Source organism: Apiospora phragmitis, assembly GCF_038363925.1.
Source record: "Apiospora phragmitis strain CBS 135458 chromosome Unknown utg000004l:1.0-3135199.0:1.0-3139288.0, whole genome shotgun sequence".
Lineage (NCBI taxonomy): Eukaryota > Fungi > Ascomycota > Sordariomycetes > Amphisphaeriales > Apiosporaceae > Apiospora > Apiospora phragmitis.
The window spans coordinates 179,704-205,538 of NW_027117402.1; the positions used below are offsets into that span (position 1 = coordinate 179,704).

A 25,835-nucleotide genomic window follows, 5' to 3' on the forward strand; every position below is an offset into this window, starting at 1 on the left:
CAGATCGATGATGATGATGATTTGTGACTTTGCTCATTTGTGACAATTATTTGACGTGACTTGACCAGGTTTATTCTTATTTACAAGCATCTTGCGCATGATGCTGCCACAGTACCCCTGTCCGCGCCACTTCTTCCCGGCTTGAACCTTATCACCGCACAATGTAAGGGTTATTTCGCTTCGGTCCATGAGACGAGCTTCTTTTTGATTAAGCCTTTCTGCCAAGGTCGATCATGCATATCACTCGCATATCTAAACCGATGTCCAGTTCAGCTCCAAGCTGCCGGTAGCAAACATGGTGAGTGCAACCATGTACGTATTGTATTGCTCTGCACCAAATGTGGTCTTAGCTAAGGTAGGTACACCATGGCTTGTTTGCTAACGGGGGATTGATTCCTTGTACTCAAAAGGCGCAAACACGCAGCCATCCTGTCGAGTTGTGCAATCAAGCGTGCCATCTGAGCAGGTTATGTAGTAGGCCTCGAGGGAACAAAGCTGGCTGACCGATCCTTGAGCTGGCTTTGGCGGCGTTACACAGCATGATGGAGAGATCGGCCATGCCACAACAGCGACCACAACAGCGATCAATTCCACGATCCTCGGACAAAGGAGCCGAGGCTAGACACTTTCAAAATGTCTTATTGTCCGACTGTGCGACCAGCACACTTTGTTCGATGAGAACGTATCGCAACGTCCTGTTGGTTATGCAGATAGCCAGTCGGAGGAGAAGGCTATCTAGTTGGCCACAATTGCATGCAAGCATTTGTACATACCTGTGTAATGAGACAGCCGTCCACAGTGGACTTGGGCGAAGAGAAGAAGAAAACGTCGCGATACAATGCGGTTGGCAGCAAACACCCATCTTGGTTTTCGCTATCTTGTGATTCTTGCACATAACAAGGAGAAAATCCCGCTCTCGTATGCTTGTGGTGTTCTGGACAACCTGCTTCGCCAATGGACTGGGGCCACGCGAAACCAAAAGAGTATGGAATCTATTCCCTTCGTTGGACACTACCCCGTGGACTCGTGTGTCCGGTTGCCGCGGCACCAAGAGGTAGACGCGATGCGCCTCTGCTTTACGATGAAGCCGAAGTCTTATCTCTTGTCACAGCTCGGTGCCCAATGCTCACTTGCCAGGAACTTCTGGTTGATACCACGCGTGGGATGCATTCGTCATCTCGAACGAATGCCCACGTTTCCCGAAATCTGACAGGATGAGGTAACCGTCCATTGCGGTTTCCCTTCCAGCGCACTTGTGCGAGCTTGGTGTTGCTGAGTGCTGTCCAACCCAGTAAGTGGGTGGAGGAAACACCGGCTTCTCGGGGCTCGTCCGACATGTAGAAGAAGATCCCTGATTGATGTGGGAAAGAAGGAAACGATGCCATATCGCTTATGTTGGCCCAGTCATCATCTACCAGTTCATGATGATACCGTCCCGGGGGGTCTTTATTTGCAAAGCGACAAGAGGATTTAAACCAGGCACCGCTGCTTCCATCAGGCACAAACCCACTCACAGTTTCCCTCCCCCAAACCTACATACCTGCTCTGGAATAAGTACTGCACATTGAAAGACGGCAGCCGAAACAGCACCATAGCCTCGTGTCGAGATGCGGCTCGCAGAAAACGTGGTCATCTTCTGCTTGACCATCGCAGTTGCTGCGCTGTCACTGAACAACGACAATCCTACAGCATCCACAAGGCGCCGTTTACATGATAGTCCGCGCCACCGCCAGCACCTGGAGAGCGACTCAGGTGGTGTGCGACGCCGCCAAGCTGCAGCAGCAGGCAATGACACCGGCCACACCCAGATATACTGCCACAACGAGACGCAGCCTCCGATCTACTTCAGTAACTACTTTACTTACCAATACTAACCTCAGCGTTGCTTGCCCCCATGCTCGAGACAGGCTCTCTGACTTGTGTGTCTCTTTCAAAGCTAGCCAGCCGGATACCGGAGGCCCCGGCTTGTACATACTGAACGCCGATCCCGTGGAACACGGCGCCGTGAACGGGACCATTTACTTTCTCTCAGAGAGCGACCACGACTTTGTGCCCTACTTGTGGACTGTTATAGGTCTCTCGCCAGTTAATCCTCTCTCTCTCTCTCTCTGTGCTGAAACCAGGAACTTCTAGATCCCACCAGGTGGTGCCGTCTTCGTGGTACCGTGCCCGACCTTCGAGGGGCGGCTTGTGCGCGGCGACGTGACCGATTTCGACGGCCAGAAGCACATGCTAGGTACCTGGACCGAGCTCGCCTGGAACGTGAACGGCACAGCCTGGGGCGACGTCTCGCTGCTCGAGGGCAACGACGGGCCCGTCATCATGCAGGCGCTCGACGGCACCGAGGGCGGCAAGTACAAGGGCTTCTCGATCGACGTGCTCAGCAACGCGCCCGCGGGCGCGTGGGCGCAGAAGGCGACGGGGTCGTGGTGCTGGACAAGATCACGAGCGAGGGCGGCAACAGCGTGGCCAAGGCGTGGGAGACGCAGCTGCTGGACCCCAACAGCGTCTACCTCGAGGACGATATCAATCCCGTCATCAACTCGAACAACGGGCGGTTTTCAGTTACGTTCTTTGCGGGGATTGTCTGATTAGGTAACGCTTATGCGGCTACGGTGGTATTTGGTTTGATTTGATTTGATTGATTGGTTTAGATGAATGAGTCAAGATTGATGACAAGACCGGGAAACAGCCGAGAATCGAATTCCAATTTTCAACTTGACATACTCATGCTGTTTGTCTTTTTAGATGAATGAACCTCACGGTGAACGCACCTGGTAGTGGATGGTTGGTTTGGCGAAAGACCCGAGGTGATCGCCATGAGAGAGACAAAAACGTACGCCACTGTTATTAGAGAGTAGGCCCGGACCATCAGGCGACGCAGGAACCGACGTAAACGAAGCCTCGAGGGGATGCAGGTGGAATTTGAGTGCTTACGATAGCTTGATCACCTACCCCCTTTGTGTCTAGTCGATGAGTCTGGGTTCGGTGCGGGGGATTACATACATATATGTACACTTACATCATCATCTGAGTGGATGACAAGCAGAGGAGTTCCCTGGTGCGCCGCACTGGCAGGGCAATCTGCAAGTGCTTCCAACTCTTGATGATGCACTTTCATGCCGATAACCTTCGAAGATTTTGATGCTCAACAGCTACTTATGTATGGTAGTGTGGAAAGAAGGTAAGAAGTAGGTAGGAAAAGCCAACTCTTCTTGTTCTTGATTCTAACATCCGCATCTCTCACCCTGTGATCTGGGCACAACAACAGTCGTGGGCCGGAAAAGCGTGTATGCGCTTTCACGAAGTGTTATTAGTTACTGATCCGCCAGCAATTCTGTGAGGGCTCGACTTCGCTGGTATGTGGAGCGACAACCGCCCCGAGCAGCCTACAACTTCTCCCTTTGGGAACCTCTGACCTATATAGTACGCTAGGTATTTCCTCGGCATATATCTACACACGCCATGCGATCTTGTTATAGATGCCTGCACTCGAGATATGATATTGATATTCAATTTAAGGGTCGGGGACGTCAGTGGCGGGTCCAGCAAAACCTTCGAGGCCTGTTTTCCTCGGCACATTGAGATATCCTCAAATTGACATGAGAAGCTTCTCACTTGTCGGCACCCCTAAGTCGGTGAATGATGCCGAGCAACCTTCGTACTGTCTGTAGAGGGGTAGCTTAAGGGTATTTGGCAAAGTGCTGATCAGCATGTGCCGTCTCATCCGGTCCAGTCCCTCGAGTGATGTGAGGAGATGCGATGTTTTTCAAGATGGTTGCAGTGTTTTCTACTGCCTGGCTCCGGTCTCCAGGTCCGATAGGTCAAGCCCATGTCAAATTTGCGGCAACTAAGCCTCAGACCGACTCAGTCCCCGGAAGCTTGTCATAGCCGGCCCTAGTAACAAGATACGACGTAGCATTGGTACTACCCTTATTTACTGGTGAGAACTCAAAACTGATCTCTCAAGAATTCATTTGAGAGACGGGTTTCCCATTTGAGGTAGCAGATGAAAGAGAAAACACCTTCGAGATGGAATGCCGCCATTATGCTGGTGGAGGACCCCTTGAGATATTGAACATGAAACAACCCATAGCTATTGCTAACTACCTACTTACATACTCTATGCCACGAGAAGAATGAGCGGCTAGTAGTCTGATCGGGAAGACAATAGAGGAGGTGAGGAAAAGGAAAGAAGCATATGCCGTCTTTTTTGCCAATGACAGCTTGCTACCCCCTTTAGCGGTTCATTTACGAACGTGGCTGACATGAACCTTAAGCGTCTTTTGAGTTCGAGAACGCAATTTGGAATCCCTCTGTCGCCTTTTCCTATGTATTGCACAGCAAGATAAGATAACGAGAATATGGCAAGGGACATTGCTGGTTGATTGACATTGGCATGGGCAAAACGAAGCACTGCCACCGCTCATTTGGACCGGCTATCAACTCGAGTCAGCAAAGATAAGACGACGAACTCCAGGTGAGGGGGCCACATGAGCGAGGGGTCTCCATGAGAGCTTGAAAATATGTGCTCGGCAATATCGGAGAGACTCGAATTTGCCTCGAGGGCTCACTCATCAAAACTGTTACAAGGTGTGCATTGGTCTAGGCCATCTATGTAAGTTACAGCGTTCACCCTGGCGGGAGGTTATGGCGATAGCGCCCTCTTTTCCAAGTCCCCATCTCCTGCGACTGCCGGTTTTAGTGTCATCTCCGGCGGCATGGCCAACCAGGTTGCTCTGGGGAAGAGAATCCGTACCTGAAGGTTTCTAGCACACCGGAATATGAGAGACGCATCTAACCAAGCTTGCATACTCGGCAACTCTGAGTGCCGGCGCTATGAGATGCGGTCGACGGTTCCAACAGAGCTAGGGGCAATTTTCCATCACATTGCCTAAAATGCCTTATCATTTGGCACCATAGCTCCTCTTGTTCTTTAGTCGGGAACTTCATAGGGCTTTTCCTGGCGATATACAAGTGGCTGTATAGAACTAGGTATCGTGGGGTTTCTATATAGTACGGGATATTATACCTCGGAGATTGCATTGTCCGCTGTCTATCGGCTTATACCGAGCCTCCGGAGTGGATATCAAGGACCGGGACCAGCTCTCCATACCCCAGGCGCTCATGACATCCTCGTTCTCCACCCCTTACCCGACAGTCTGGGCGAGGTTGATTGATAGGGGAAAGGACGGAAGAAGCGACTCGCTGATACGCAGGTCAACTATATCATCACACCGTACCGCCCTCGGAGACAACATTCATCCCCCACCTCTCTCGTCCTCACCAATCAGTCGGGCCAGCTTATCCTTCCCTTGAAAGCTAACCCCCTGGTTCTAATCACCATGTCTTGCGTGATCGAGAAGGCAGAAACCGCGGGCCAGCCACCGTCCAGCGATGGCGGCTCTCTCAACAGAGATATCTCTGTACGTAAAATGAATAACCCATCACCTTTCTCACAAGTGTTGCGCGAAAACATAGCTTACGATACGGCCTAGGATGAGAAGAAAGGAGCGGACTCTATCAACAAGCCTCTGGATGTCGCCATCGAGCAGTAAGCGGCCGCACACGTTTGGCAACTTTTCCCCTACATGGATGATGACTGACCGGAACCAGCGAGTTCGCCATAACCGACAAGACTATGCGCAGGCAAAGGCGGTGGCAGACCAGATGTCCCTCGTCGAGGTCAAGGCTCTCATGGAGAACGTGATCAAGATGCACGACAGGGACCCCAACTCTCCGTGGCCATCATCGAGAAGATCCGCCAATTCCTCGGTTCGTCCTTCTGCACTTGCCTGTCACAGCAGGGTTTTGTGGTTGCGCAATGATGATGTGAACTGACTAATAGCGAACAGGTAACGAAGCCATCTTCCGGCACCCGGAGCAGCACGAGGAGCTCGTCTACGAGATGAAGCTGGAGGCGGCGCTGATCACCAACAACAGCCCCTACGCCGAGGTGCGCTCCGTCGTCTCGAACCGCGACGATCCCGAGATGCCGTGCGGCACCATCCGGGCCTGGGTCATCGGCCTCCTCTTCGCCGCTGTCCTCGGCTTCATCAACCAGTTCTTCTCGGTGCGCCAGCCCGCCATCCAGCTCATGGCCAACGTCGCCCAGCTCCTGTCGTTCCCCTCGGCAAGGCCTGGGAGCGGTTCATGCCCCACGCCACCGTCTTCGGCCTGCCGCTCAACCCTGGTAAGTGCTGTTCTCCTCGATATGTTGTCTCATCGTACTAGTACTAGTAAGTGGACTAGCTGACCCAAACTCGTACTGTGTGAATCAGCCACTTTTCCAAGAAAGAGCATATGCTCATCACCATCATGGCCAACGTCGGCTACCAAGCCCCTATACCGCCAACATCATCTGGGTCCAGAAGCTGCCGGGCTACTACAACCAAGCCTGGGCCGGTAACTTTGGCTACCAGATCCTCCTCGCACTCGGCACCAACTTCATCGGCTACGGCATGGCCGGTATCGCACGTCGTTTCTTGGTCTACCCGTCCTACTGCGTGTAAGTGACTCTCGCTGTCGAGCAATTTCGCGTTAAATTCTCTAACCCCTTTCCATAATACCATTCTTGAATATTGACAAGAGTGCTGATCATAATGATGAAAACAGTTGGCCTGCCTCATTAGTCACGATTGCTCTGAACCAATCTTTCCATGCCAAAGAGGAACAGCCCCGTCCAAGGCTGGTTCAAGAAGATATATACCATGTCGCGCTACAAGTACTTCCTGCTGGCGTTCGGCGGCATGTTCTTGTACTACTGGTTCCCCTACTACATCTTCCAGGCGCTCAGCATCTTCAGCTGGATGACGTGGATGGCGCCCGACAACGTGAACCTGGCGGCCATCACGGGGTGGAACAACGGGCTCGGCCTGAACCCGGTCTCGACGTTCGACTGGAACACGCTGACGGCGTACGACGGGACGGACCCGCTCATGGTGCCCTTCTTCTCGACCTGCAACAAGGTCGTCGGGTCGCTGCTGGCCGTGCCCGTCGTCGCGGCGATCTGGTACTCGAACGCGTGGCACACGGGCTACCTGCCCATCAACAGCAACCGCGTCTACGACAACACGGGCGTCCGCTACAACGTCTCGCGCATCACCGACAGCCACGGCATGCTCGACGTGCAGAAGGTACCAGGAGTACTCGCCCGCCTACATGGCCGCCGGCAACCTGGTCATCTACATCGCCTTCTTCGCCATCTACACGGCGAGCCTGACGTACATCGCCCTCAACCACTGGTTCGAGGTCAAGATGGGGTTCAAGAACCTGTTCATCTCGCCGCAACAAGAACAAGAACGGAGCCGACGGCGAGATGGAGGGCGAGTACCAGGACGTCCACAACCGCCTCATGCGGCGCTACCCCGAGGTGCCCGAGTGGTGGTACGCCGTGTGCCTGGTTGTGGCCATCGCCTTCGGCGTCGCGGGCGTGGCGGCGTACCCGACGGAGACAACGCCGGGCGTGGTCTTCTACGGCCTGATCCTGTGCCTCGTCTTCATCATCCCCGTCGGCATCATCAAGTCGATGACGGGCATCGAGGTGACGCTCAACGTGCTGGCCGAGTTCATCGGCGGCGCCTTCGTGCCGGGCAACGCGACCTCGCTCAACTTCTTCAAGTCCTTCGGCTACGTGACGTGCGCGCACGCCGTCTGGTTCGCCAACGACCTCAAGCTCGCGCACTACATCAAGATCCCGCCGCGGCAGACCTTCTGGGCGCAGATGTGCGCCACGCTGGTGTCGACGTTCGTGTGCACGGCTATCCTCAACTTCCAGATGACCCTGCCGCAGGTCTGCACGCCCGACGCGCCGTTCCGCTTCACCTGCCCGGGCATCAACACCTTCTTCACGGCCTCGGTGCTGTCGGGCACCATCGGCCCGCACCGCGTCTTCGGGGCCGGCGGCACGTACACGGCGACGCTGGTGGGCTGGCCACTGGGCATCGTCGTGGCGCTGGCCATGTACGGCCTGCAGCGCTGCTTCCCGCGCAGCGCGTTCCTGCGGCAGATGCACCCCGTCGCGCTGCTGTACGGGGCCATGTTCCTCGCGCCCTACAACGTGGGCTACCTGCTCCCCTGCCTGCCCATCGCGTACTTCTCGTGGGTCTACACCAAGAAGCGCTATCTCGCTTTCTGGTCCAAATACAACTTCGTCACGTCGGCGGCCTTCAGCGTCGGCGTCGCGTCTACAGGGGCTCGTCTGCTTTTTAGCTTGCAGTACACCGGCGTCGAGCTCAAGTGGTGGGGCAACGAGGTCATCTACCAGGGCTGCGAGGAGACGGCCTGCACGCTGTACCAGGTCCCCGAGAGCGGGCACTTCGGGCCCGGCGTTGGGGAGTTCTTTTAGAGGGAGAGGACAAAAAAAAAAAAAAAAAGGACGGAAAAGTAGACCTAGAACACACACCTGGGAACCCCCCGAGATACCTTTTTCTTTTGTACGATACGATGCACGTTCTGTCGGCGTTTGATCTTTTGTACGATACGATGCACGTTCTGTCGGCGTTTGATCTTTTGGAATACGGAAAGTAATGTATATACGCGTTAATGATATCTCATATATACGATGATCTTAATAGAAATGAGGATTGCCAATATGGTAATAGATATCCTTGATCATCCTGACCTGAGGAGGATAACATCCCAAGCATGCCGTTGACTGTAGGATGTGGGATTCTAGGGCGCGGCACAGAATCACCGCAGAGGTTCAAATCAACATACGACGCCATCGCAACGTCTTGAAACTTCAGAGACACACAGCGGCCAGCAAGCCAGATGCAACCGGGGGTAATCACAATGGCCCTTGTACATACGTCGCCAATACCGGCCCAGATTCATTCAATTCATCTAGAACAAACAAGAGGAACATCCAGCATGGGTGGGATGTCGCCATATCAGATCAGGCTAATCGTGCCGCTCTTGGCTGTGTCTATCTTGGGCCTCGATTGCAGCCGGTGGGGATTGTGACCAACCAACCGGCCAATCATCCCCGTGGGCAGCATCTTGGCGATCGAGATTAAATGCACGACAAACTTGTTCTTCGATAAGCAATTTAAACAGCACCTGTCACCATGGTGTATGTGTTTCTGTACGTGTGTCTTGCGTCCTTCAATTTCACCATTATTCCATCGGGTTCATGAGAATCCCACGAGATCATGGCGATAGACATGAATATTGGGGTAGTGGTGGAAAAAGGATGGGCCAAGGTGAAAAGACGGAGCCATGAATGGGGTCAAAAGAAAGCTGCTTACTATAGCATGTCGTAATGTCCCCATTGGCAGCCCCATGTGCTCGTTTGATAACATCGAAGATCTCCGTTGATCGGCCAGTGCTGGGAGCTTGAATGAGGCCAAGTTCGGAAGTTCCCATTGATGACGACGGCTGGACTCTGCTGTCTGTCAGTCTGCCCCTCCTCATTACTGTACTGCTTCATTTTGATGTTAGCGCCGGGTTTCCAATTCTCTGTTTTCGGCGCCACTGCAATGGCTGTTTGGAGTGGAAACGATTGCTGACATCCATGCTGCCATGCTTTTCCAAGCTGTAGATACAATGGCAGAATGTCACTTTGAAAGAACACAATCGACAATCATCAACAACAACAACCCCCCCCCCGCTCCCCATCCCCATCCTTCTTCTGAAGCCTACGCCCGTTATAGATTTATGGCTCGCTCCTCGCCCGTGTTGGCGAAGAACCACATCATGATTGCCCACTGTACTGTACCACGTAGTACCCGCTAGAGCCAGGCGCGCACCACCACCTGCACCATGCCGGCCAAATCTCTTCGTGCCTTGGTCCATTTCCCAACTCCTCTCCTCGCTCTCGTCGTGTGATAGCTTGCCCTCAACCTTTCTAATGATTTGAGGCCGACCTACCGGTGCACATTGTCGATTCCTCGGCCATGTGGCAGCAGCACTCCAGGCCCGCCGTGGTCGCCTTTGCGTGAGGTGTTTATATCATACACTGTCTTAGTAGCCGTCCCCATCTGGGCTGCAACTTTGCTGCTGTTCCCGCGAGTCAAAAGCGTGTGTCAAAAAGTAAGACAGTCCCGTCGCTAACCAAATGCGCCCATAGCCTTCTCGCCCTCTCCACCGCATTCATCACTTCTCGATACCAGAAGAGCGCCGCCTTTGGTATGTTTTCCACCTTTGCGACAAAACAATTGGGGCGGATATGGCCCGGATTGGCATGACTGACTGGGCAATGTTTTGTTTGTAGAGCGACCATTTCACTTCTCCGTAGTCGTATCACTCCTCCTCGGCCTCGCCTCCCGTCTCTACTCGACACGATTTGTCGCACCGCACCATGCCGGCCAATATGAACCATTGCGCCCTTCCGAGCTGCTCGACAGGGGCGCAGGCCACAGGCTATTGTCCGTGGCTACGCTGCGCGACCTCCTCGCCGCTCTGTGGGGAATACTAGTTGCCTTGGGAGACCATACCTTACTTGTCGCTGCCATGGTCGCAAGGACCGTACTGTTTTGGAGGATAATTAGGACCGTACATTGCTCACATGATGGACTGCATGTTGGTGCCCCCCTCTGCTGCCCAAACCTGCAGACAAATCGACGGAGCCTGGTTACTGACACTGGCCTAGGCCTTCCTCCCAAGCGCCATGTTCGCATTCAACGCCTTCGATGCGCGAAAGTACACCGCTCTGCCTTGGAATGCGGGTGAAGCCCCCAAGTCGGTCAAAGAGCGACTCGCAAGCACCGCGCCCTGGTTACTCGTCGCTTTGGCTTGGGGGACAGCATCCGCCGATCTGCTACATTTCACCGAGCAGGCAACCACCGTTATATGCCCCTATGGCCTATGGGAGCGCCTGATCCCGCTGGCTCAGTTGGCCCTGGTGGGATGCGATGCTACCATCATGGCTCTTGTCGGACGGCTGCGCCAGCACCGGGAGAGAAAGAACGACGCCTGGGCAGTCATTGGACACTCATCCCTGATTTCGACCGGCCTGTTGGTCTTCATGGCCGTCTGGTCGTGTATTGATCGCGGAAACCTGCGCTGGAATGTTCTTCTCACCGAAACAGCCGTCCGCGATCTTCTGGTGGATAGTTGCGTCGCGGTAGTCGGCATGTTGGCAGCCATTTATTTGATGGCTGCGTACCAGCCCTTGACCGTGATTCTCACTTTCCTGGCGTCCATGTTGATGGTTCGGATCAAGACCGCGGTATACGATGGAACCATGGGTGCGTTCTTGCCAACTTTGCGAGGGGCTTGGTGAAACGGCCATTGTATTCTTGAGCGCGGGAGCTCTTCTCCAGTATGCCTCGATTCCACTTTCTGCCCCGCAACCATCGGGCAAGGGTCCTCTGCACAGGAACAAATTCATTGGAATTGCGTCAATGGTATTGCTCGGCGTAGCTGTCCAGACCCTGCTCAGGGATCAGCTCGCAAAACCATTCTGATGACATTAGCCGTGTCATCTCCAATGCGAGAGCCGAATCCGACAGGTGGATCGCCGGGGCCAAGAAGAGCAACACCCTGATCGAGGCGGTTTCTGAATACAAGGAACGGCATGGCATACCCCCGCCTCCGAACTTCGACAAGTGGTACGAGTATGCCACTTCTGTTGATTCGCCCATCATTGACGACTTGGGCAAATCCAGGCTGATTTACTGCCGTTCTGGGGCGTGCACCCTGCTTCACTCCGTGAGCGGACGATTCACTTACTGGAGCGCCCTAATCTTTCCGTGGGCGGTCTGATTATCGAGAACGGCAGGTGATGATAGCACCGCTTATACATGGTACTCACAGATGGATGATGGAAGTGATGCAGCGAATGGTGGAGCCGTTTGCCCAGTGGCTACCCGACATGCAGATAGCCTTCAACCTGGACGACGAGTGCCGAGTCTCTGTGCATTTTGATAAAATGCAAGCTTACTACACCGATGGGACGGCGTCTCGTTCTCGTTTGGCCAGCCGAACCGATCTCCAGGGCTTCAGTCCGTTCCACGAACCACCGTGGCCACGACACTATCTAGAAGATACGGAGGAAAGCCAAAAGTTATGGGGACAGAACTCGCCCTTCTTCAAAGTGTGGTCCAAGTCACCCATCTTCTACAATTGGATTTCATCTACCTGTTCGCCCTCGGCCGCAGCAAACAACCTGCACTGGTGGAACAGGAAAGCGACTTGCAAAAGCTGCGCGGCGCCGCATATGACGGATGGGGTTGTCTCTAACTGGGCCATGTCTGGCGACCTCTGCCACCAACCGGACCTCGCCTACCTCCATGGATTTCTCTACGCGCCGTCGGCTCTTGCGGCCACCCACGACCTGCTGCCTATATTCAGCCAGAGTCGCATGCACAACTTTGCCGATATTCTATACCCGAGCCCCTGGAACTTCGGAGACAAGGTGGTCTATGATGATGGCAAGGGCATTCCTTGGCAGGATAAACTCAACAGTCTCTATTGGCGTGGGCGTGCCTCGGACGGCTATGCCACCAACGGCGCGTGGCAGGTTTTCCTCCGTGCTCGCCTGGTCCACCTGGCAGCTTCGATCCGCGATTCGCTCCGCCCCAGCGTCTTGTTGAGCTATGTTGCCTCGGAGCGGCGTGACGATGACGTACCACCGCCCGTCATGGTCAATGTATCATTTGTCGGCAACTTCGACAACCGCTGCGACCAGCGTGACTGCCGTCAACAGCAGGCGACGTTTTACGGCAGCCCGACGGCCGAGCCGGCCCCACCGCAGGACTTCGAGGAGCACTGGCACCACCGACACCTCGTGGATCTCGACGGCGCGGCCTTCAGCGGGCGCTTCCTGCCGTTCCTCAAGAGCGCGTCGCTGCCCTACCGCGCGGCGCTGTTCCGGACGTGGTGGGAGGAGCGCGTGCATGCGTGGCGGCACTTTGTGCCGCTCGACGTGCGGCTGCGGGATTTGAGTAGTATCTTGGGGTACCTGGGCGGGACTCGGAAGGGCGACGCCGACGCGGAGCGCATCGCGACTGAGGGCCGGGCGTGGGCCGAGAGAGCGATGCGGAAGGAGGACATGACGGTGTACATGTTCCGGCTGCTGCTGGAGTGGGGGCGCATCTTGGACGATCGGAGGGAGGATATTGGGTTCGTGATGTCGACAGCGACGCCGTGATCAGAATTGTTACGAATTTGCATAGCGCTTTTCTTTTTCATTGTTGGTATTATTCCTGTGCATACTTTTCTCGCAGGGGGGGTGTTGTGTTGCTTATCTGACTACGATCTTGACGAGAGTATTCGTAAACAGCGGAGTTTTGGGCGTCTTGCTGGATGGAAGGGGGGCGTGCGAGCCAGCGCTTATGTACATATTACTTACGAGATATTGCATGATACCAATGGACCTTGGTGTACTTCAATAGTCGTTCATCTACCTACTCATAAGGGGCGAGATGCTTGATTATCTCATAATGGCTAAGTAAGTATGCCAGCAACGGGACACATTGGAATCCCAAAACCACCCTTGCTAGATATTGAAACGCGCTGATCCAAACTAATCTCTCATTTCCCTTCCGGAGCAAGTTCCCCGGTATGCATCCCGATGAATCTCAATGAGGTGTGGGTGGTGGCGAGAAGTGGTTTGCTTCCTTGCTTCAGCCACGCATGACGTCATTTTGCGCACAGTCACGCGTCACCTTTCCGAACGACAGAGCGCACGCGATCATGATGGTGGAATTCGAGAATTTGATCCGGGAGAACGATGAGAGAACGAGACTGAACTGCCTGCTTGGATCAGGCAGAACCAATAAAGCAGACCTTTGCCGTTCCAAAGCTCCCCCCCCCCCATGTCCTGTTCTCTTGGGCTTTTTGTGTTGTTGTTACGCGGGCGGTACACACACAAAGGATCCCCTAACGTAGCGGCATGTTTTCATCGCTGTCAGCAACCACCAGTTGCTCCAGACACAGTTCCCTAATAACAGAATGAGGTAGCTAATATTAGGTAGACAGAAAGGCGGACGCCTTGTAGCCTTACCTATGATGTAGCCATTGCAAATCAAAGAAAGAAAGACGTGGGTGATATATATGTATGCCGTTTCGCCTGGTTTTGCGCCCACAGTAGATATCCTTCCTGAGCACTTATCTACGATTCCACCATCATACCAATCAGTACTTCATCGCCAACTCTGAATACAATCAATCAATACCTAAACAATCATCCCTACCGCAAACCAACCAGCAGCAATCATGGGTATCGCAGCAGGCATCGGTCACTTCTTCGAGTCCATCCTCGAGGTCTTCCAGGGCATCTTCGCCGCCATCCTGCACGCTTTCCAGTTCGTGCTGCAGAGCTTGGTGGATCTGGGCAAGGGCGCCGTCAACTTCATCGAGGGTACGCTGGGCTTCGCCATCCGTAAGTACATATCCCCAATCACTCACTGCACCCCCCCTCCCTCGTTGGTCATCCCTTCTTCTTCTTCATTCTGTCCCGTCCCCATGCTAACGGCCGTGATAAAAAACAGACAACTTCTTCATCCTTGGCACCATCGCCGCCGCCGTGTTTGGCTACCTGCTGTACGTGCAAGACAGGGCACCACGCCCGTCTCTCGCACAATGAAGAACAAATAAGCGCGGACATGTTGGGAGGATATCGGACCTGGTTCGACGACATGAGCCCTTCAATGAAGAGCAAAGAAGAGAGAGAGAGACTGTATTTCCTTATGAGAATGAACACTACCACATGAGAAGCGAGGCACAGCTGGCCGTCGCGACGAATGGCTATTGATGAATATAAGATACCCCATCACTTTTACACCTTGGTATACTAGCAATACTGCAAAACCACGTCCATTTTGGGAATTGAACAGGTTGAGTTTGACATGTGGCTGCGACGCGCGTCAGTAAAGAGTAATGAATCAACATTTACCTGGAACCGGGCCTGGAATCCGGTAAGCTAAGGGTCAGTCATTCCAGCGTTGGGCAGTTCCAGAGAGGGCCAATTTCCTATCGGTGTCAGCCATGCCACGCTGAGCTATATTCGAAATTTTCATCCACGACCATGACTACTCTGGTCCTCGTTCTCCAAGGCGATCTGCTCGTATAAGCTCTCATATTCATCTTCTACAAATGCGCAGTCGGAGACGATTTTGTCCAGGGCCGGAAATCGAGCAGCCTTCATGGCCCCAAAGTCATGGAATAGGAGCCTGAGAGCCGTCCAGTCGTCGGGTGCCGTGCCGTCCGAATGCAGTACCAACTGGGTGACTGAGGCTGGGACCAAGTCACCCAGTCTCACCTCAAGCGTATCCACGTCCTTATAGGTCAAGTCGTCTATGGATTATGGTACCATTTGCGGCATATGAAATAATACACCGGAAAACCTCGAGCGGCAGCACGAGCTCTCGCAGACGTTGGAAGTCGCGCATGGACATGTGGCCGGGTATAATCGCTCCAAGGGGATAATCAATCGCAAGCCGCTCGAGTCGAGTTCCTGCCGTGATCTCGATCACGCGTAGGAACCTGAGACATCCCAATCGTATTGCAAAGAGCGCATATTGCCGGTGATGTATAAAATGGTTCTCAGGAGCCTAGCCGACCGCAAGAAGCCGGCCATAGGGAGCTCCTCATCAGGTAAGCCCCACATCCACGCAGTCTGGAGCTTTTCAGGTGAAGTGCTTATAGCCTCGGGGTTGGGGCCCTTGTAATACTGCAGTCTGGGCAGAGCCAAGAAGCGCGTTACCTTAGCCTCCGATTCAAACCTAGAGACCCGGGCCAGGCTTGAGCTGTGCTGCGTGGCTCCGGACTGCCTGGCTGTGTCCACGATGGTGTTGATGAGCTTGTCGGACGGGTCCGTCGCATGCCACGAAACAGGAGGGAATAAGGGCAACTCCGCGAGTGACATAAATATACCCCCCTTGAGACACTGGGATAACGAGGAATAATCACCGAAAGTCGCTTACCTTCCGGCATGGACTCCGATATGATCTGGAGTAACAGTTCGGGGGGGTGGGGGGGGGGGCAAGTCCACGAGGCTGGTGGTGGCCGTCGTAGAAGGAGAAGCCATGGGATCGGCTGGAGGCTGAACCTGCTTTGAATGCTTGTTCGTCTCAACTCAACTTGCCTGGAAGATGATTATTAGCATTGCTGGCGCGGGACGTTTCGACTTTGTCCGTTACATGTATCATCAGCATAAGACAGGCAACAGGCAGCAGGCCCCTTATTGCGATCCCCAGTCGTTTTGGCCGAACAAGAACTTCTGCCCACGCGAGACGAGCCGCTGGCAGATTGGCAACTTGAACAATGTTTATTCAAGCTATTCCGGACGACCTACCACCTGTTTCCACTTACCGTAGCACGGAAACACACGCAGAGAGTGCGTGTTGCTCAGTTAAGTTGCTGCGACTTTATCGCTGTCAATCAAATGAAGTCAAGCTGATACTAATGCCTTCCATTCCTTGGCAGTCCAGTGGGCAGTCACCCTGAATTTGGAACTTGTATGGGGCACGTTGGCGGTTGGTGGGGGAGTCTGGTGGGGGAGCTGCAGCCTCATCAATGGAATCCCCATTTCTACATGCACTCTCTGTCTGTCCAGTGGTTCTTGCCCCTGTGCAAGAGGGAATATACCATTCCGGATGATAACACTCTCGATACCATCGGATCCTTAGGCCACAGATATGCAGTAACGGAACGCTACTTATGTACTTACATATGCGTAGGTAATCGTTTCAATACAGGTTTGTCACGCATGCTTACACCGAGGAGTAATTGCATTCATACCTAACTTCTGACGACAGTCCTAAAGGTGCTTTAGTGCTTCCTGCAGGAACAGCACTGAGGGAAGTAAGGCATCTAGACCAGACCTGACTGCATCAATGTGTTTCGCTGATTGCAGTGCAAAATGCACAAATCAGTGTCTCCGGTAGCCAGATTGGAAAGATGATCAGTAGTACTATCTCGTGAAGGAAGGAAATTCGGACGTTCACCTTGAGTTCGCGAACGGTCTGTGGGATCTTGACTAGGACGAACATGTGGTATATCATCGAGTCTTTTGCTGCCCGTAGATCTCGATGGGTGGCCAATCTAATCAAGGGAATAGGTAGCATATGGAAGCTGCTTGGAACATTCTTGACAAACACCAATGCCTGGTTGAACCCCGCGTTTTTGGGGGACCCTGTGATCGGCAGGTTTAGCAGTTGGGGGCGCGGTACGTCAGGCAGTTTAAAGACCCCACCACTTATCAATCTGGCTCGGAGGTGCTCCTGGGATCAATCAGGGCCTCTCCATTCGCCTCAGGTTCCAGAACGCTTTCTGCACATGCTGAATGATGGTAGATTCCGCCCTCAACGTACAATATCGAATGCCTGTAACTTGATGTAGCAAGGGTATTGGGCACGCTGATTGCATTGGGCAACTGGGCCACATGCTATTCCAAGCCCGAAAACAGGGCTGACGGAAGGGCAGTGCTGCGTTGCATCCCCGGGCCACTGGTGGATGGGCGATGTGGGTATGTCTTGGATTTAGTGCCCTCCAGCTGGACTACGAGCATGCAGCAGCAGCATACCTATTCCGACGAAACATCAAACATCCCACAAACAAGTACACCACCTCATTCCATTCCACTGTGAACAACAACACTTCATCAATACTATACGATGCGTACTTCATCAATGTGATCCCATAGCCGACTGAACATTGCATCTTTGCGTTGAGAAACCCCTTTGTGTGATTTGCGACTCATCAGCTTTTTCGAGACGGGCGACCTGAACCCGACAATTGACAGACTTGACCTCAAGCCGGACGGGACGTCATTTCTTTAGCTTCCTCGACTTTGCCTTGCACGTAATTGGAAGGCCAATCCCCCAGACCACACCAAAATCGCGACCCATCCCAGACATAACAGAAACACATGCTCAACACCTCCATACTACTACGTACAACCCCCCAAATCAAAGCGCATTACGTATATCCATCCAGCTTGTCTCGTAACCTTTGACTCTCGAGCACCCGTCATCCGCTTCCAGTCGCATCATTGACAGACGACCCGACCCGTACATCTCTGCCGCCGTGAGCCATTCACTGCAAACACCAACAGCCATGTCGCAACAAACCGGCCCCATGTTGATCAACCTGCCTACCCCCTCTTCCAACCCGGATACCCCCAATGACATGCCGTAAGTTACTGTGACGATGCTACACGCGTGGGATATCATCTAACAACCCATTCTCTTGTCCAGCGGCACCCCCACCAGTACAACCACCTCGCTGTCTGCGCTCTCCACCACGGCCATCAAGGACGGCCATCGCGGCCATACCCACGGGTTTCCTGCCCTTGGCGGTCCACGGGGTCACCAGCACCAGTCATCAACCAACAGCCTCGAAGCCGAGCGAGCCGACCGCATCTCCCGCCTGGCTGGCCTAGAACGGGTTTCCACCTGCGCACTCCCTCGCAACAGCAACAGCAGACCGGGCACGCGCAGTCGCTGTCGCCCCAGCAGACCACCCCGACCTCCACCACCTTCCCCAACAACCAGTTGCAGCAGAACCAGATCGGGAACCTGCCCGTGGCGCCGGCCTACTTCGACTCCAATGGCCAGCCTACCGCGGCGACCAAGAATGAGCACCGTGGGGTCTGCATCTGCGACGGGTAGTGTCGGCGCGCGCACCACCACAGAGGCGGGCGAACAGTTCGATGACACGACCGAGGTGGACGAGGACGTCATGAGCATGGACACCAACTACCGCACCATGGACGTCGACTCTACCTCGGGCGCCGACGCCATGGACGAAGAGATGGCCAGCCGCTCGGTCGGTGGTTTTGAGGATCGCATGAGCGACGACGGAACCGCCAGCCTCGTGGGCTTTGGCGAGGGCGCCAACTCCACGGTGAGCGGTCCCATTTACCACCGCCGACCGCTGCCGGGGGCGGCGGGTGCTGCCGGCGTCTGGGGTCTGGAAAGAAGCAGCTCTGGCCTCAGTGAAGGTGCCATGTTACGGTCCCAGCAGATGCGAGAGGCCGCCAACATGACGGCGAGTGGTGATGTCAACGCCAGCGCATCGGCCCAGGCAGAGCGACGGGATGCGCGCATGATGGATGGTGTCTCGGTAGATGGCGGGGGCCATGTGGGCACATCGGACGATGATGTCTTCGTCGACACGACAACACGGGGCCCCGTGCCGATGCAAGGAGGCCACCCCGGCGCCTCTGGCTCGACATCACGAGAAGCTGCCGAGCGCATCTTGCGAGAGAGGCTTGACAGAGGCGAAACCCGCGTCGGGGCTGCTTCTTCCACGCTTGGCAACACTGGTGGTGGTGGAGGCGAGCAACTTGGTCGGTTTTATTTCGAAGAGAAGAAGTGATATTCCTTGGCACGATTTGACTCGGCTTAGGAGGGAACATGTCATGGCGTTAGGTGTTATATTGACGGACGGAAGGATGGTGCGCAATGAGTCGGCCTGAATGTGCTTGGCGGCCATGGAAACCTCGTACAAAATATTTGCTGGTTGTTGAGACTTATTATTACGGTTATGGCAAGGGATGTGGCTGGAAAGAAACTGTTTGCGAGAGATTTTGTATTAGTATGGCCATCACAAGAGGTAGTTGGTGTCAATGTTGAATATCCTTCGTGCTCCTATGATCAACAGTCTTCTGATGGTACATCGTGGGACCGCGGCCCACACATTGATTGTATCGTGCATTGATGATGCCAACGGCGATGCAACCTTTCGTTTTCTCGCACACTTCTACATCCCCAAGCCACAACAACTTGAAATGCCCGTTTTGAGTGCTATTGTATGCCCCCCCATGCTAAGTTTTTCGTTGTTTTGCCTTGACTTTACATTCCTCTAACGCCGAGGGTAGAGAGATATAAAGCACGTGCCACACCGTAACGACCAATCGACCTCAAAATCCAAGTGCCAAAGGTCGGACGAATATCCAGTCCTACAAGTCTGTAAGGCAGACACTCATCTAAATGGCCGCCAAAGAAATGGACGAGACGTACGCGGCGCACGATCTCTCGGAGAAGGCGCTCGGGGGCCGCCCGATCCGCGTGCAGGACGGGCACTTCGTCGACGGCTACGGCCGGACCCTCGCGCTGCGGGGGCTGAACGTCTCGGGCGCCAGCAAGCTGCCCACGCAGCCGAACGGGCTCTCGCACCTGACCGAGGGCTTCTACGAGCGGCACCGGACCGTCACGTTCGCGGGCAGGCCGTTCCCGCTCGCCGACGCGCCGCTGCACTTCCGCCGCTTGCGCGCTTGGGGGCTGCCGCTCGTGCGACTGCTCGTCACGTGGGAGTCCCTCGGGCACGCGGGGCCTAACCCGGCTACGGACCTCGACGGCGACTATATTGATTATCTGCGCGATCTGATTGCGATGATGCCGCAGTACGGCATCAAGTGCTTTGTGTGCGGCCACCAGGACGTTTGGAGCCGCTTCAGCGGCGGCAGCGGCGCGCCGGGTTGGACGTTCGAGGCGGCGGGGCTGGACATCGCGGCCTTTACCGAGACGGGCGCCGCATACGTGCACGGGCAGGATGAGGAGAGAAGGCGGAACTTGAGGGAAGGGGCGGGCCTCGACCCGCGCGAGCCGAGCGGGCCGTTCGTCTGGCCGTCGGGGTACCAGAAGCTGGCGGCGGCGACCATGGCGACGCTGTTCTGGGCCGGCGATGCGTTGGCGCCCAAGCTCATGTGCCGGCGGTCGCCGATAGGATCAATCCCTGGCTCATCATCTTCATCAACGAGCAGCAGCAATGAAAAGAAAGAGAAAAACCAAAAGGAGGAAGAAGGAGAAGTGGTCTCGGTGCAGACGTTCCTGCAGGACGCCTACATCGAAGCCTTCGGGCGCCTCGCCGACGCCCTCGGCCACCTCGAGGCCTGCATCGGCTTCGACCCCATGAACGAGCCGCACCGGGGGCTGGTCAACCTGCACGGCTTCCACGCCTGGGACTACAATACGGACCTGCACATCGGGCACTGCCCGTCGCTGGCGCAGTCGCTGGCGCTGGGCAGCGGGTACGCGCAGGCGGTGCCGTTTTACGTCAAGTCGTGGCCGCACCCGACGCGCAGGAGCCACGACTCGGTCGTCGATCCGAAGGGGCGCTCGGTCTGGTTATCCACCAAAACCGACAAGGATACAGAGGAGGAGGAGAAGGAGGAGGTCGACCGGCCGAGGGGGATGGGCAAGTGCGTATGGCTCAGCCACGGCGTCTGGAGCTGGGACGAGCGGAAGAAGGCGCCCGTCATCCACCAGGACGACTACTTCGAGCGCGACCACCGGCCGGGCCGCGAGGGCGAGACGCTCGAGTGGTACCGCGACTGCTGGGCGCCCTTCCTGCTCAAGTCTCGGAGCGCGTGTCGCGCAACCACCCTCATCACCTGTCCTTCCTGGAACCCATACCCAACGAGTTCATACCACCGTGGGAGGAGGGCGAAGAAGAAGACGGAGACGACTCGCGGGCGAGGAATAACTCGAACAACCGCCAAAACTACGCCACCAAGACCGTCATCACGACCAAGCGCCCCCAGAACCTGGTCTACGCCCCGCACTTCTACGACCTGAACGTCCTGTTCTCCAAGGCACACGGGCTCATGAGCGTCAACGTGCAGGGCCTCTCGCGCGGCATGTTCGTGCTCAAGGCGCTCTACTTTGGCGAGCGGGGGCTCCGGGCCAACTACGGGAAGCAAATCGGCAACATCCTGGCGTACGGCCGACGGTCCTGGGGAAACCGGTCCCCGCCCTGATCGGCGAGGTCGGTATCTCGTTCGACATCAACGGCCGGCACGCGTTCGCGACGGGCGACTACGACGCGCAGCGCCAGCTGATGCACGGCCTCGTGTCGGCCATGGAGGATTGCCACGTCGCCTTCACGCTCTGGAACTACAACCCGGACAACCGGGTCGAGTACGGCGACGGCTGGAACAAGGAGGACTTTTCCGTCGTCAATGGCGACCACCACGATGGAGATGGAGAAACGACGCCGCCGCCGGATTACCGCAACCGCGCGCACGAGGAGGACGAGCTCTACCGCGGCGGCCGCGTCCTCGACGTCATCATCCGGCCCTACGCCGCCAAGGTCGCTGGCACGCCCGTGCAGTCCGAGTGGGACCACCGCACGCTGCGGTATTCCATGGTGTGGCGCACCACTACTACATCTCTTACCAATAACAACAACAAGAACGACAACAAAAAAGCTCGCCTAACGGAAATCTTCCTGCCCGACTACCACTACGCCGCCCACGAGCTCGACATCGCCGCCAGCCACGGGCTCGAGTGGACGCTGGACCGCGCGCGGCAGACGCTGTACGTGCAGTCCATCCACCCGGACGCCGAGGCCTACGCCGCAGCGGGGCTGCACTGGGTCCTGGTTGAGATCCGGGACGTGCCGGGGCGGCTGCGGGAGCGGGTGCTCGAGCGGCGCCGCGCCGGACTTTCTGGTGGTGTTCTTCAACGGCTGCCGCTGGCTGTCGAGATTTGGCTCGAGGAGGTCGTTTCTTTCCGGCAGGGGGCGGCGATGGGGCTTTTCTTGGCTGGGTTGTTGGGGGCGTTGGTGGCTTGGGTGTTGGGGATGGTGTAGGAAAAGAAAAGAGAGAAGTTAGGGGAAAGAAAAGAGAGAGGGAGAAAGGATGGACAGGTGAAGAAGAGGTCGTGCGCATGGAAACCTATGTAAGAGGTGAGGTGCAGCAGTAAAGGCCTGGGAGCGCTGGAAGAGATTGTAGAAAAAAAGCGGATGATTTGGGTGGAACATAATCACACTCACGCATGAATGGCAGGCTGAAGTGAAAGCTTTCTTGCAACTGTCGATCACCTACATCCTAAGAGCTTTCTCCCAGTTCCAAGACAAGTGACTAGGCACACCCAGTTATTCGTTCTCCCAATTGTAAACGGCCATGAAAGCCGGCCTCATCCTTAAAATGCATTAGATGTCTCAAGCGTCTAAGCTGAAGTCAACGATATCTGAGTTGGAAAGATTACCATGATTCATCTTGCACAAAGAGTTCGGACATGGCTGTCCCATGTTAAGGAGGAACAAGTTGGAAGAACCAAGAACGACGAAGTTCGTACAGTCTATTTATTACAATTATATATAGGAGTTATGTTATGTCTTCCTACTCCAAAGAACGTGAGAAAGAAATAAGATCCCGATACATCATACACCTATTCATGTGGCCAAGCTGCTCGTTTCCAAAATACACTCCCCAAACTAAGTGTTGACGTGATACTTATTACCTATAATAGAGAGAGATAGAAAGAATCATGCCTATGCCTCGCAAGAGGTTAGCACCCACCGCCGGGCAAATCAACGACATCAAACTGGTACGCACCAGCGTCTCGGTAAGCAAACGGCCCTTTCCCATGGATTAACCCTCCATATCGCTGCCATATTCTGCTCTCTATCTCGTACAGCCCCGCTAACCTTGCTGTCTTGTCGCGAAAACCCACAGTGCAATGGCGACCTCGCGACCTACCCCCGCAAGCCCGCCGCGGCGGCGGCGGCGCCGTGGGCAAGAGCCACATCCCCAGCGCGGCCCAGGGCTACCGGCAGTACGCCCACCGCCTGCCCGCGGACCTCAGTAGCCAAATCGAGGACGAGCTGTACGCGCTGAACCTGCTGCAGCTCACGCGCGACTACCCGCTCGGCCCGCACTGCCTCCGGTACCCGCTCGACTTCCTGCTCGACAGCCTGCCCGAGGAGGTGTGCGGCCGCGTCGTCGTGCTACTGGACCCGGGCACGGCGGCCGAGCTGGAGGGGAAGCTGTTCGGCGAAGACGAGGGGGCCTTTGGCGAGGCGCTGGAAGGCTTAGAGGAGGACAACAACGGCAGCAGCGGCAACGAGTACGACGGCGGAAACAACAACGATTACGGGGCAATGATGATGACGACGAGGAAGAAGATTCCGATGGCGATGACAGCGAACATGATGGAGACGACGATGAGGAGGAAGAAGAAGAAAACTACCCCGAGTTCTTCCGCGACGTCCGCGACCATGGCGAGTACGTCTTCTGGCCCGTCGATGCCGGCGGCCACCAGTGGCTCCTCTGTGTGCTGCACCTGAAGCTCAGCCCCGCGACGTGGTACCGCGGCGCGGCCTACGACCAGGTCACCGACTTCGCTGTCGTAGACCCCGAATGGAACAACAGCGACGACAATGGCGGGACCAGCAGCAGCATCAGCGCCGAGAGCGAGGAGCGCGTGCGGCGCGTCACGGCGCGGCTCGTCGAGATCTTCCAGGTGGGCGGGATCGCGGTCGACCCCTTCCGGACGCAGCGGCAGCTATGGATCGCGCCGTCCACCGTGCTTCTTCCGGCCGCAGTCGCGCCACCACCTGACGATGGTGATGGTGTTGATGACGACGGTCATCAAAATCAACAACAGCAACAACAACAACAACAACAACAACAACGACCACCATTGGTGACGTCGTCTCCGCGCTGGGAGTCCGGCGTCCGCTGCTTCCAGCTGGTGCGCGAACTGCTGAAGCGCGTCACCGACTACGCCTGCCCGGACGCCGCCGGCTACGAGGACGAGCGCTTCTTCGAGGGCGGGTCGGGCTGGGTCGACGCCGACGCCGTGCGGCACGAGATGGTGGGCATGGCGCTGCAGCGGTGCAACGCGGCGCTCGGGTACGCGTGCCGGTACTACCTGGCGCCCATCGACACGCTGGTCTTGGTGGGAGGAGTCGGAATCGACGACGACGGCGGAGGAGGGAGGAGGGGGAGGAGGGGGAGGAGGGAGGAAGGGTTGTGCAGCCGGATGCGCTTCGGCCTTCGTGGGCGGGGAAGAGATTGCACGCCTCTGAGTTCTCTGACGTGCTGAATGATTATGATGGAGGAGGAGGAGGAGGTGGTGGTGGTGGTGGTGGTGGTGGTGCTCTTGGCAACCGGGGCGTTATTGACAAGAAGGGAAAAGGGCGGTTAGGGGAGGAGAAGGAGGAGGAGGAAGCCAGAATGGCAACGGTGTCGCTGTTGCTTCTTCGTCATCGGCAGCGGCGGTGGCGGCGGGCATACATCATCCTTCTCATCACCAACAGAACCCGCCACCTCAAACACCAGCAGCACGCAGCGGCATGCACGCCCTAAACTTTTACGCGTTAAACCGCCCGCCACCGAAGCGAACAGCCACGGATGCGAATATCGGTGCGGGAGACGACGAGGATGGAGGCGGGGCCAGAGGAGCAGGAGGAGCGGGGGATGATGACAGTCCTACACGGCAGATCAAGCGCGCGAGGACATCGAGCGGCAGCAAGACTAAATGAAGCAGCATACGGCAGGAGAGGTATGGGGCAGGAAACGCCATACACGCGAGCGGCATGGACTGCTGTGCTGGCTTTTGTTGTTATGAGTGTCTGACTGAGATTGGAACCCGAAGAAGAAGAAGACGCTTTAGGGGGAGGGAGATATGTACCTCATGATATGGCCTGTATTGGCGTGCATACTTGGATATAACCCTAGATGATGACCCCCTTTTCTTGTTGTCCCCTTAGGACACCACTGTTGCCTTAGTAGACGACTTGTTACGACTCGCGATAGGTACAACTCATTAAAGAATAACCTAGAGGGGCCGAACAAGCATATAGATGCTGCAACGCGTTGGTGACTCGGAAGTTTATCAGTCAGTAGGTGGCACGCGTTCAACCCAAGGAATGCCCCAGGGGTTTGGACCAGAAGCAATCAAACCGAACGGACGAGCAACGTGACTGCCACTGATACGCGTTTCGAGTCTCGCTCCCACCCAGCAACTGTCGTCACATCCATCTTGGCCTTTCTCAAGATACCTCGAGAGAAGACTTCCCACCAGTACCACAACAAGCAACCTTCCATCACCCAACCACACTCCACTCTTGCCTTGACCACGATCTTTCCATCAAAACATCAACTACTTTCCCTATCCTATCCAGCATGGATAAGAGCACTCTTAACCCCGATATCC

General features: G+C 55.6%; 9 protein-coding genes across 9 annotated transcripts; 8 read left to right on the forward strand and 1 right to left on the reverse strand.

Moving 5' to 3' along the window:
* Positions 1-1,607: 1,607 nt before the first annotated feature.
* Positions 1,608-2,591, forward strand: PG994_003227 (uncharacterized protein; the record flags this gene model as incomplete). Its single annotated transcript, XM_066854636.1, has 4 exons — positions 1,608-1,848; positions 1,937-2,074; positions 2,144-2,402; positions 2,450-2,591. 4 exons carry the CDS (start codon positions 1,608-1,610, stop codon positions 2,589-2,591), a joined length of 780 nt encoding a protein of 259 aa, XP_066718914.1.
* Positions 2,592-5,345: 2,754 nt separating this feature from the next.
* PG994_003228 (uncharacterized protein) lies at positions 5,346-8,347 on the forward strand (the record flags this gene model as incomplete). The annotated part of the gene is made up of 7 exons (XM_066854637.1): positions 5,346-5,426; positions 5,499-5,554; positions 5,639-5,775; positions 5,865-6,239; positions 6,301-6,508; positions 6,671-7,223; positions 7,295-8,347. 7 exons carry the CDS (start codon positions 5,346-5,348, stop codon positions 8,345-8,347), a joined length of 2,463 nt encoding a protein of 820 aa, XP_066718915.1.
* Positions 8,348-9,762: 1,415 nt separating this feature from the next.
* PG994_003229 (beta-1-2-xylosyltransferase 1) lies at positions 9,763-13,093 on the forward strand (the record flags this gene model as incomplete). Its single annotated transcript, XM_066854638.1, has 7 exons — positions 9,763-9,789; positions 9,861-9,937; positions 10,070-10,128; positions 10,214-10,467; positions 10,592-11,189; positions 11,384-11,693; positions 11,758-13,093. 7 exons carry the CDS (start codon positions 9,763-9,765, stop codon positions 13,091-13,093), a joined length of 2,661 nt encoding a protein of 886 aa, XP_066718916.1.
* A 1,067-nt stretch (positions 13,094-14,160) lies between these two features.
* PG994_003230 (uncharacterized protein) lies at positions 14,161-14,530 on the forward strand (the record flags this gene model as incomplete). Its single annotated transcript, XM_066854639.1, has 2 exons — positions 14,161-14,326; positions 14,436-14,530. 2 exons carry the CDS (start codon positions 14,161-14,163, stop codon positions 14,528-14,530), a joined length of 261 nt encoding a protein of 86 aa, XP_066718917.1.
* Positions 14,531-14,959: 429 nt separating this feature from the next.
* On the reverse strand, positions 14,960-15,341 carry PG994_003231 (uncharacterized protein; the record flags this gene model as incomplete). The annotated part of the gene is made up of 2 exons (XM_066854640.1): positions 14,960-15,240; positions 15,281-15,341. The coding sequence occupies 2 exons, from the start codon at positions 15,339-15,341 to the stop codon at positions 14,960-14,962; spliced, it is 342 nt and encodes a 113-aa protein (XP_066718918.1).
* Positions 15,342-18,003: 2,662 nt separating this feature from the next.
* PG994_003232 (uncharacterized protein) lies at positions 18,004-19,266 on the forward strand (the record flags this gene model as incomplete). Its single annotated transcript, XM_066854641.1, has 2 exons — positions 18,004-18,080; positions 18,144-19,266. The coding sequence occupies 2 exons, from the start codon at positions 18,004-18,006 to the stop codon at positions 19,264-19,266; spliced, it is 1,200 nt and encodes a 399-aa protein (XP_066718919.1).
* Positions 19,267-19,880: 614 nt separating this feature from the next.
* PG994_003233 (uncharacterized protein) lies at positions 19,881-21,649 on the forward strand (the record flags this gene model as incomplete). Its single annotated transcript, XM_066854642.1, has 2 exons — positions 19,881-21,259; positions 21,370-21,649. 2 exons carry the CDS (start codon positions 19,881-19,883, stop codon positions 21,647-21,649), a joined length of 1,659 nt encoding a protein of 552 aa, XP_066718920.1.
* An 80-nt stretch (positions 21,650-21,729) lies between these two features.
* PG994_003234 (uncharacterized protein) lies at positions 21,730-22,482 on the forward strand (the record flags this gene model as incomplete). The annotated part of the gene is made up of 1 exon (XM_066854643.1): positions 21,730-22,482. One exon carries the CDS (start codon positions 21,730-21,732, stop codon positions 22,480-22,482), a length of 753 nt encoding a protein of 250 aa, XP_066718921.1.
* Positions 22,483-23,162: 680 nt separating this feature from the next.
* Positions 23,163-25,161, forward strand: PG994_003235 (uncharacterized protein; the record flags this gene model as incomplete). Its single annotated transcript, XM_066854644.1, has 4 exons — positions 23,163-23,182; positions 23,313-23,741; positions 23,819-24,646; positions 24,816-25,161. The coding sequence occupies 4 exons, from the start codon at positions 23,163-23,165 to the stop codon at positions 25,159-25,161; spliced, it is 1,623 nt and encodes a 540-aa protein (XP_066718922.1).
* Positions 25,162-25,835: the final 674 nt, after the last annotated feature.